Source organism: Drosophila tropicalis, unplaced genomic scaffold, assembly GCF_018151085.1.
Source record: "Drosophila tropicalis isolate 14030-0801.00 unplaced genomic scaffold, ASM1815108v1 contig_758, whole genome shotgun sequence".
In the NCBI taxonomy this organism is placed as follows: Eukaryota; Metazoa; Arthropoda; class Insecta; order Diptera; family Drosophilidae; genus Drosophila; species Drosophila tropicalis.
The window spans coordinates 224,836-236,820 of record NW_027173245.1 but is presented as its reverse complement, the minus strand read 5'-3'; the positions used below and the strand labels follow the sequence as shown (position 1 = coordinate 236,820).

General features: G+C 42.6%; 1 protein-coding gene across 1 annotated transcript; it reads right to left on the bottom strand.

The window, feature by feature from the left end:
• Positions 1 to 5,778: 5,778 nt before the first annotated feature.
• On the bottom strand, positions 5,779 to 11,135 carry LOC137579672 (uncharacterized). Its single transcript, XM_068293434.1, has 3 exons — positions 9,981 to 11,135; positions 6,875 to 9,921; positions 5,779 to 6,787 (listed from the first exon to the last, which is right to left on the bottom strand). The coding sequence occupies exons 1-3, from the start codon at positions 11,133 to 11,135 to the stop codon at positions 5,779 to 5,781; spliced, it is 5,211 nt and encodes a 1,736-aa protein (XP_068149535.1).
• Positions 11,136 to 11,985: the final 850 nt, after the last annotated feature.

The window sequence follows — 11,985 nt, the reverse complement described above, 5'->3', positions numbered from 1 at the left end:
AATGGAATTGGCAAGAACATTTGGGTGTGTATTCAGTTTCGCAGAATACTTTAGTTGTTGACTACCTATTTCAGGTTTTTGGCTAGGTATATTTAGATCATTTTGAATATTGTCGTTCCGTATATACCACGGGGCCCCCGTGATTGATCTTAGAATCTCCGACTGCGCTCTTTGTATAATATCGACATTGCTGGTACTTGCATTTCCCCATAGTACGGCTCCGTATAGGAGGACTTTATACTCCAGACGTAGAGGGGACCGAGCATTGATGATCCAATGTAGGCTACTCGCTTTCAGTTTAAGCTGTGACTTTTTTGCTTCGATGTGCTTGCGCCAAGTTAGTCTTCTGTCTAGGTGGATGCCAAGGTAAGTGACATCCACGGCTTGAGGAATTGGTACGTTGTTTAGCATTAGGACAGTTTCTTCTGTTAAGAGTAAATGTGACATGTTTGCATTTCTGCACGCCAGGTTGCTAGCCATTCCTCTACCACCTTGAGGTGTTCCTCTAATTTTGCAGAGGCTTGTATTGGGCATTTTGATCTGCTGAGGATTGCCGTGTCATCGGCAAAAGTGGACGTTGTAATTCCTAAGGTCATGGCCAGGGGCTTTGTTCGGCTTTATGTGGTTTTTAATAACTGCAGTGATCTTTCGATTGGAGTTCCGAGTACTCACTATCTGTTAATGTGTTCGAAGGGGGAACTAAAAATTTGTTTAATATTGGATTTGGCTGGAAAACCATTTTAAGATGTGTGGCAAATACGGATGACCTATCTTCGTCACTGCGGACCCATCCACCGGTTGGACCCCTTATCGGTGAAACTGTCTCTGTAGGAGCGCTTAAAGTTGGGTGGGCTTTCCACAGAGGATGTTCAGTGTTGGTTGGACTGAGCTTTTCTTTGTATTTCCTTTTGTTTTAACTTTTTGCAGAGGTTGCGATTGGCATGCCTTAGGCGAAGTTTTGCTGCTGGTGATCGAGTAATATGACATTCTCTTCTTAGACGACGTTTTTCGGTTACTAATTGTTCTATCCGCCGGTTCGAAGGCCTGTCAACAGGTTTCGTGTAAGTAGGGGCATGTGGAGTAGACACTCTTGCTGCAGCTCCCATCATTGACTCAAGTGCAGAGACGCACATGTCAATGTCCTCTGCAGCATCCAGTTTCGGCGAACAGTCAATGTGGGCACTCATGTACATTTTAAATTTAAGCCAATTTGTTTTGTTGTTTGTAAGCCTATATGGGCGATCAAGTACTAAAGGTCTTGTTAATAGTGTGAATAGCACTGGAGAGTGATCGGAGGTTAAATCTAGCAGTGTATCCGCAGTGATCCGATTACGCGGAAGCCGCTTGGTTATTGCGAAATCAATCAAGTCAGGCACTTTCTGTGGATCTGTGGGCCAATAAGTAGGCCTACTCGGTGAGACGCAATCCATCTTCTTGAGAGAGTTGACTATTGTGTTGTACAACTGCTTGCCTTTAGGATTCACCAGGCGAGACCCCCAGTGCGTATGTTTGGCGTTATAGTCCCCTGCTGCAATGAAGCGATCTCCGAGTGTGTTAAAGAAATCTGTAAATTCCTTTTCAGAGATTGAGAAGCGTGGTGGGCAGTACAGGGCAACCAATGTAGTGTTGCCGCAGCTGGTTTGGACGGTTATAGCAGTTTCTTGTAGGTGCTGTGTTTCAAATCTGTTGAGGAAAGAGTGTTTCATACGGTTTTTGATTAGGATACCAGTCCCGCCATGAGCTTTTCCGTCTGGATGGTTTGTTGCGTAGAAGGTATATTTTGGTATTTGAAAATTAGTTTTTGATGTTAAATGTGTTTCCGATATCAGCAAAACGTCGATTTCACATGAGTCTAGGAATAGTTGCAGTTCGTTTTTGTGCTTGGAGATGCCGTTAGCCTTCCAAAGACATAGACGTAGGGAAGCCATTATTTATTCTCGATAAGCTTCTGGATAAGCAGGTTTTGATTCCGCATCGGTTCCTGCATACAGTTTGGCATGATCGCCATAAAGGCGGTCATGTTTTGACTCTGTGAGATCAATAGGGCCTCTAAGCCACTTGGAGTTTGCTGGCCAAGTTCTGGTGCTCTAGGTTGCGGATTCTGTAGATGGTGGAGTGACGGGGTCTCCTTCTCGGGCTCCGTCTGTCCAGTTCGGAGCACACTAGCGAAGGATACACTAGGACTGTTTTTAGACGGCATGTTAGATGATCTTACAGCCTTGGCGAAGAATACCTCCGGTGTAGTTTTAGATGCGTTGAAGGTGATTTTTGGTCCAGCTGGGGGTTTGCGCCCGTTTAGGTGTGATTTAAGATCCTTAAAGACAGGACATCCTTTGGCCGTGTGGTTCCCTCCAAAGTTACTGCATAGTCTTAGTGCGACATTGTTTCTGCCTTGGTGCAAATGCCACACTGATCTGAGATTGCAATTGTTAGAGGTGTGGTTGTATTCCTAGCAGTTTTTACACTGCGCTGGTTGGTATCTCCTATGGGGCTCCTCTACGGTGATTCTTTTGTAGAAGCCGAAGATTGTAGATTGGGTGTTTTTCATTTGGCTTCGACCGATGGCTCAATCCCCTTTAACACAACCTGGATCCCTTTACTGCTTTTTAGTTGGTAGGTATCGAAGTTGATATAAGCATTACGGAGGTACTTTTCGATGATGCGGAAACTGTCCTCAGTTTGGGTTTGACATTTAATTTGTTCTATGTTACCCCTATTGAGAGGGGTTACAACAAAGTTAGTTGCCCCTACTGTTTCTACTAGCTTCGAAATCTGGGCACTGCAGTTGGCTCCACGGATGTATAAAGGGGGTGGTCTAGCCGATTTAACTTTATCTACAGCGCCAGCTTGATCGTCTTGCTGTTTGGCAAGAATTTTAAAGCGATTCCCGCTTATTTTCGGCGTATTGCCACTTTTTTTCTTTTGCGGGCTTAGCTTCCGCTTAGTTATTTTAATATATCTATCCATTCCAGTTTGGACAGAAGGCGTTGGGTTTATTCTTGTGGCTGACTCTGCGCGTCTTGTCGTTAACGGTTTGATACAGTACGTCTGCAGACGTTACAGTAGTTGCTGTCAACGAGCTGACGGTGCTGGTCGGTGCAATCGGTGACCCAGTTATCGATAGCACACTGCTCTCTCCACGGTAAATTGCTGTTGATTGATGAGTGGCTTGCACTTTCGGTGTCATTGCTTACGGTAGCATTCAGTGATGTCGGCGACACCAGAGAGCTATGGCCCGAATTGGTGGACATGGCTTTTCTAAAAAATTACGCACTTTGTTATTGCAACTTAGTATTTATTGCTATTAGAACAAACTAATAGCAATATGATTGTAAATACGCGTCTCTGAGGCGACTGAGAGCCCTACACAATTTTTCCAAACGCGATCTTTTTTATTTTTACACTAAATTTTGCGGAGTGCATTAAAAAAAAGTCTGCACACGGCGGCGGTTGAATTATGAATGACAAATTTTGAATTTGTTGACAAATGGAAAAATTTAATTCGATGTGCAATGCGTTATTTGCTTTCAAGTTTCTTTAAAGTAGGTTATAATACAATAAATAAAAACAAAAGTTTCAGACTTCGTGTTTGTTGCAACACACAAATCAGTTGCTGTTCAGCAAAAAATATTTATTTTTGTTATACTGTTTTTTTAGTGTAAAGCAAGAAAATGTTTCGTACTTTGTGTTTGTTGCCACAAACACAGATGCAAAACCTAATTTTTGATTGTATGCGTGCCTACGCCTGCTCTAAGCAACGACTTACTCATATATATTTGCAAAAAACGTACAGGCATATTCATATTTTGGTCTTATGAATGCTTTATAGTGTAACAGAGACTTAGTGAGGCGAGTACTGAACCACTCATCATCTACTCAACATTTGTAGGAACATATTTCGCTTTTTTTTTGTGATCTATAGAGGAGTTACATATTTGCGTTGATAAGTCTACCTAAATTGTTTACTTTGTCTACTTCTCTTAAAGATTAATTATTGCTCAGTATATTCAGTGGTTGTGTACTTAAATTAATTTGAATTTGAATTTAAGATCTTCTTTACCCTAGTGCTGGTAAAACATCGATGTTTGCTCGAGGTACGCAAACTTTTGAAAAAAAACCTCGATATGTATCGATGTATCGAAGTTTAAATTAATATTTAACTTAGAGCATAAAAATGAAGTTAAATTCACGTTTAAAGAATAACACTGAAAGAATATTAATATTCAAAAAAATAAATTATAAATTTCAAAACAAAAAATAACGTGTTTCATATATTTCGTTTAATTTATATAAGCAATGGTAACTAATTATTGTTATATGTTAGAGTCAGTATCGCAATCTACACAGAAGAACGTACATATTACAAATTTTTTGTAAGTGATGACCATTTTTTTAGTGATGCGAAAAACCTCTAAACCTCGAAACATCGAAGTTAAAATATCGAGTACCCGCAAGAAAATAAATGAAGCAAGTAAGTCGACTCGTCGACTTGGGTATACCATACACCAGGTGAAACAAATATTTCAAATTTCGAAAACCAATTGTATGTCTATTAAATTGTTTTTACATGTTTCATAGTATGTGCTATCTCGCTCACTCTACGAACACACGAGCACTCTAGCGCCGCTACTAGCCATCGGCCAATTCTGGCCTTGCGGTCTGCTTTGTAAAATACGTTCATACGCATATTTTGCATGTTTCTATTCCGATTTCAATAAAATTTGGTAGTTTTGTAGAAAATAAGATTAATTAGTCTGCCGAATTTGAATGCGATAGTCAAAAATATACAGGAGGAAATCGGTTTTTTCTTAATTATGGAGGCGGAAGTATGCGTGGCAAAATTTTTAAATAGCCAGTTTCTGCGCGTCTATTAAACTAGTCTGCATACCAAATTTGATGTTTTTAGCTATTCTACTTTTTAAGAAAAACAGTTTTATGTGATTCCTGGGGGCGTAAGGGTGCGTGGCCGAAATTACAATTAACCATTTTTTCTCCCCAAAGACTAATTTCATACTACATTAAATTTAAAAATAGATCTGCCCTTGCTTTCACCATTACTTGGTTCAAATGAGTTACCTCTAACTAGGTGCTTTCGTAAGACTGACTTTGCCAGCCTTAATGAAAACATTACTACCCCCGATTGGTCTTATCTGTACAATTGTAGAGATATGAACTCAGCTGTTCGTTTTTTTTATGATACTCTGAATTCACTCTTTGATATTTGTGTGCCTCTTGGTAGTCTGGAGTGGCTTAACAACCCTCCCTGGTTCTCTCGAGAGTTATCCAATTTGAAAAACGGTAAGACTCAATATTATAAGAAGTTTCAAAAAACACGTCGTTCATCAGATTATGCTCTGTATACAGTCGCTCGTTCAAAATTCATGATGCTTAATACACAATGCTATAAGAATTATCTTCAGCGGTGTAACCTTCAGTTTTCTTCTGACCCTGATGAACAATAAACCACTGTGTTTAATTTCTCATAAGAACTTAACTTTATTTTTACTTAAACTTCACTGAACTGTGTCTGCCACTGCCAGAACACGTCTTGATCGTTCGTTTGCTTGCTTATTACTAAATTTTCAATTCTTACGCAACTACGTAGGTCATATAGGTTTATAAAGAGTGACAGAGACAGAGCATACCAGACTGACGCCAGTATATTCTAGAAAACTTAAGAGAAAATACAAAAACAAAAGCATTGTGAGATGTGCAAGATCATTCATGAGTCTTTGTCTTGCTGCGTATAGCAATGCGAGTCAAATGACAATTGGTTCCTCAACATCCCGCCCCCCCCTGAAACTCCGTTTCTGAACCCGGTAGGGCTGCAATCTTTGTGATAGGGCGAGTGACTTCTCCTGATTTGGTGAGAACCTGAACCGCTCTGACGAGGCCATCATCTCCTGTGAACACCTGAGTTACCCGTCCTAAGAGCCATGCCGATGGAGGCGCGTTAGAGTCCTTGATGAGTACAAGTTTACCGATCGCAATGTTTGGTAACTTGGTGGTCCATTTCGGGCGCTGTTGTAGCGATGTCAAGTATTCTTGATGCCAACGCTTCCAAAATCCTTGAAGCATTGCTTGAACATGCTGCCAGTAGCTCAATCGATTGGTCGGAATCTGCAAATAGCCGTCTTCAGGAACTGCTGTATATGTTCTGCCAATTAAGAAATGTGCCGGTGACAGGTAGGCAATTTCAGTATCCGATGCTGTGCACAATGGTCTCGAATTTACGACAGATTCTATTTGCGAGAGCAGTGTGTGCATCTGCTCAAAGGTGAGGACGTTGGTTCCTATTACACGTCGCAAATGCAGCTTAGCCGAGCGTACTGCCGACTCCCACTTACCACCCCAGTGTGGTGAATATGGAGGAATAAAATTCCATTTGATGCCTTGATCCGCAAGGGCTTTTGAAACGACATCATTGTGCTCGCGTGAAGCGAGAAGCTGTACCATTTCGTCTAGTGCACGTTTTGCACCAACAAAGTTGCGACCGTTATCGCTATACATTTGGGAGCACTTCCCACGACGAGCCATAAAACGTTTTAATGCCGCCAAGAATGTGTCGGTGCTGAGATCAGTGGCCAGCTCCAGATGAAGAGCTGAAGTAACCATACATACAAACAGGCAAATGTAGCCCTTTTCCTTCCTGGGGTTTCGTCCCTTGTGAACCTTCAACAAGATAGGTCCAGCATAATCGCATCCAGTATGCTCAAATGGAAAGGCTTGTCGCACTCGAACAGCCGGTAAATTGGCCATAAACTGATTTGCTGTGTGATGGCGCTGTCTAAAACAGTTTAAACACTCATGTGTGATACGTCGAATAAGGTTTCGTGCGCCAATGATCCAATATTTCTGGCGAATTATTACAAACATTGCTGAAACTCCTGGATGAAGATTGACCTTATGCTCATGTTTCAGCAGCAATTCCACAAGGCGATGTTGTTTCGGCAAAACTACTGGATGCTTGGCATCTGCAGGCAATTGCGACCTTTCCAAACGTCCACCCACACGTACAATTCCATCTTCGTCAACGAAGGGAGATAGTTTGCTTAAAATTGATCGTCGCTCCACCGATTGCTTCCTCAAAAGCAGCTGTCTATCGTCATTGAATTGATTTTGTGCCTGTCGTAGGCAAAACTTCCTTGCTCTGGTAACTTCATCGAACTTTAGAGGTCCTGAATATTTAGACTTGCTTGATTTGATTCGATGAACGAAGCGGAATACATATGCGACCACTCGAACCAGTCTGATCCAAGATGATGTCCTTCCGAGTAGTACCTCAAATGGGGAATCCTCAATATCCTTGGAAATGGTTGTCAAGATTTTGGTTTTGAACTCAAGTTCTGCTGCTGGCTTGAGAATTGAGCAGCAAGTTGGTGGTCTGTTCATTGTCTCTGAGTATAGTGTACAGTCGTGCAGCCAAGATGGTCCCTTCCACCATAGATCAAAGTTAATTAAGTCACTCGCTAGCATGCCTCGTGATGCACAATCCGCAGGATTCTCTTTAGTGCTGACATGTCTCCAAGCGCTACGTGGTATGGTCTCTAGTATTTCTGCCGTTCGGTTGGCAACAAATGTTTTAAGTTTACAGGGTTGATGCGAAAGCCATGACAAAACGATTGTAGAATCGGTCCATGCGTGTATCTTAACATCCTTCTGGCGCAGACCAGACCTTACTGCTTGGAATAAACGAGCTAATAGTAGAGCTCCGCAAAGTTCCAACCGTGGCAACGACTTCTGCTTTAATGGTGAAACTCTTGTTTTAGCTGCAATGAGTGCCACTCCGATGCTTCCATCTAGGTGTGTCACACGGTTGTAAATGACAGCAGAGTAAGCCTTTAAAGAAGCATCTGAAAATCCATGGAGTTCGATGTCATCGGGTTGATTGTCTACAAATCGTGGTATCTTCAAGTTCCTTAACGTGAAAATGTCCTTTCTGAATGTTTGCCATAAGTGCGCTTGCTTCGTTGGCAGTTCCGAGTCCCAATCCAGATTAAGCAGCCATAATTCTTGGAGCAGAATTTTAAACTTGATCACCACTGGCGCCAAAATGCCGAGTGGGTCAAAGATGCGTGCCGTGTCAGATAGCACTTGTCGCTTCGTACAAGTCATATGTTCCGATAATGAAACCTTATATGTTAGGACGTCTTCTCCAGGACGCCAATGCAGCCCAAGCACCTTTGCTGCCATCTTTGAGAAATCGATTTCATTTCCCTCGTTGCTGGCAATTCGTTTACTATTCGAGACCCATTTGCTTAGCTCCAATTGTGCCCGTGACATAAGGAGTATCAGCTCTTCCTTAATGTCGAGCAGTTCTTGTTCGTTCATGGCTCCTGTCAGTACGTCATCGACGTAGAAATCATCCAAAAGTATCCTAGCCGCCCTTGGAAACTCGTATTCGTGATCAGTTGCCAGTTGTTCCAGCACTCTAACTGCCAGAAACGGTGCACATGCCGTGCCATAGGTGACTGTGGTCAACTTGTAATGCTTCAATGGTTCCTTAGGGTCTTCTCTCCAAAGGATTCGTTGAAAATTCTGATGTTCAGGGGCCACTAAAATCTGTCTGAACATTTTGACGATGTCCGCAGAAAATACCAATCTGTGCATTCGAAAACGCAGACAAACGTTGAAGAGGTTGCGTTGGATACATGGGCCAATGTGAAGTGCGTCGTTAAGAGATCGTCCATCCCGATCTTGAAATGATCCATCGAACACCACCCGCAGCTTGGCGCCTATGACTGCATGGTGTGGCAAATAGAATGACTTCTTACATACGTTTGTGTCTTCGTCTGCAGCTACTTCCTTCATGTGACCCAGCTGGATATACTCTCTCATAAACTGAGTATATTTTAACTTCAAGCTGGAGTCCTTCATTAGACGACGCTCGACTGCGAGAAAGCGCGATCTTGTTCCTTGAAATGTATCCGCAAATTGTGGGTTTTGTTCCTTGAAGGGCAAATCGACTATGTATCTTCCATTCGAGTTGCGGTTGTGGGTACGGCGGAAGTGCGTTTCGACCTTTTCATCCTCTTTGTTTACAGTTGTGTGTGATGGAACTTCCTCTAGTTCCCAAAATCTTTGCAGTAGTCCATCTATATTAACCGTAGTCAGCAATGACGTAGATGATGTTTGCAATCTTGAAGTGTATACCGATGTGATTACCCATCCAAATATGGTGTTAACTGCAATAGGGTGCCCTTGACCATCGCATAACTTCTCCCCGGTGAGAACTAACCAAATGTAATCATTGCCCAGCAAAATGTCGATTGAGGCGTTAGTTCTGAAGTCAGGGTCAGCCATTTGGTATCCCTTAAATACCGACAGTGATGAAGCATCAATGTTTTCACGTGCCAATGGTGAGGTGATCTTTCCTAAAATGTAAGCTTTAATATCGATGCAATGACTCGACACACGAGACATCATCTGGAGAGAGCAGAAACCTCTGGTTATTCCCGCCTTGACGTCTGAGATGCCCGATGTGGCAACTCGAAATGGCGAACGTGCAAGCCCCAACGTCTGTACGCACCGTTCCGAAATGAACGATAAGTCTGAGGCGCTATCCAACAAAATACGGCACGTCAGCAAGGCTCCTTGAGAATTTCGGACGTGTACCAATGCAGTAGGTAGAGTGCTTCTTCGTTGGCCATTTGGCTTACTGGGTCTGGTAACATTCATCATTGCTATCGCTGATGCCGCTGGTGACTCCTCAGAAACCTGGCCTGAGTTGCCTTGGTGCTGCTCTGAGCTATTTTGCTGTGTAGAATGGCCTTCAGAATGCAGCATAGAATGATGGCGGCGCTTGCAATACTTGCAAGAAGACTTCGAGCCACAAGCGCTTACTCCATGTCCAGTTCTCAAACAATTAAAACACATATGTTTCTCCTTCGCAAAGGTGTAACGTTGCTTGACAGTCAAGCTCTGGAATTGAGGACAAGCCGACAGTATGTGCTCAGTACTATGACATTTCATACAATTACCTGTAATGGCAAGCATGGTGCGTGCTTGCCTTTTCCCTTTTCATCCCTCGGTTTGCTCGCTACATGATCGATAACTTGACTGAGCTCAAGGCGATCGCATCGTGAGTCCAAAAACTTGAGCAACTCTTCAATGGTAGGATTTTCGATATCTTGGCTTTTGTCGATCCATTCACGTCGGGTAGCCTCATCAACCTTGTTGATGAGCAAGTATATGAGCCAACAGTCACGGCTCGTTTGTCCAGAAGTGTCTAAAGCCCGAATAACATCACTGGCTCCGCAAGTCAGAGCGCGTAGCGATGATGAGTTTTGCCCAACAGCTTTTGGCAATGCGGTGAATGTGTCCATCAGTAAATTCACCAAGTAACGGGGCTTTTCATATCGATCACTCAATGATTTCCATGCAGTGACGTAATTTGCATCCACTACGGGCAGATGCTGGATAAGTATCGCTGCTTCTCCTATGACGCATGACTTAAGGTGATGAAACTTTTGGATATTCGTTAAAGTTGTCTTTCCGTGAATGGTACTCTCAAACAGGTCTTTAAAGGCATGCCATTCCTTGTAATCACCACCGAAGGGCTTGATGTTGATTTTCGGTAACTCACAATCTCTTGGTGCCGCTGTTGCAACCGACTGTGAGCCTGACGAAGACGAAGATTGCTGTGGCGAGAGCAATCTCTCAACCAATAGTTGCTGCTGCTCCATTTGCCGTCGCTGGTGTTCCATTTGACACTGCATCTGGAGTTCCATTTGACGCTGCATCTGGAGTTGTAGTTGTTGCTGTTGATTCTGCATTTGTTGCAGAATTCCTTGGAAGAGCGAACCATCGTTACCAGCCGCGCCGATTTCTTCCAACTTGCCGGACGGAGCCAAGGCAGCTCGTAAAGCCTTAAGGCGGGCATTTGCTATTTCATATTTCTCCTCGTATATCCCGAAGTCTTCGGTAGGGTCCACATAACCCTCTAGTTTGTCGTATTTGGCCAATTCGTCGCCAGACTTTACGAACTCGTTCCACGCATTGGACAAAGTTTCCAATTTGGTATCAATTGCGAAGACGTCGGCATCCTGTGCAGGATTCTCTGCATATCCATATATGCGGGTAATGGTTGTCTTCAATCTTCCTCTGGCCTTTATGAATGTTTTCATTTCCTCCATGATGAAATACCAAGAAATCTCCACTGCTTGTGTGGACCAAAAATTTCAAGACGCGTCTTTTTCCAGAGATGTGTTCCCTCACGATCTCGTCGATTATATCGATAACAGATACCGATAGGCGAGTGGCGCCACCGTTTGTCCGCGCTTTTTCCAATAAGCACGCGATTGTCTATTCGATAGTAGGCCAGAACTATCGACTACTAACTTTGAGGTTAACAATTAATTGCAACCACGTTGCAACAAATTATTAAGCAATGAGTAACAAACAAACAATGCCCAACGATCCGGCTCGAAGGACCAAATTATGATGAACAATAAACCACTGTGTTTAATTTCTCATAAGAACTTAACTTTATTTTTACTTAAACTTCACTGAACTGTGTCTGCCACTGCCAGAACACGTCTTGATCGTTCGTTTGCTTGCTTATTACTAAATTTTCAATTCTTACGCAACTACGTAGGTCATATAGGTTTATAAAGAGTGACAGAGACAGAGCATACCAGACTGACGCCAGTATATTCTAGAAAACTTAAGAGAAAATACAAAAACAAAAGCATTGTGAGATGTGCAAGATCATTCATGAGTCTTTGTCTTGCTGCGTATAGCAATGCGAGTCAAATGACAATTGGTTCCTCAACAGACCCTAAACAATTTTATAATTTTGTTAATTCTAAACGTAATACCTCTGTGCACCCATTTTTTTTGTCTTTTCAAAATAAAAAAGCGAGCACTGATCAGCCAATTGCCGATATGTTTGCGAGTTTTTTTCAAAATAACTTATTCCTTAACGGAATATCGAGCAAGTCCGTATCCTTATCATTTAGAAAAGGCTAATTGCATTTTCAATCC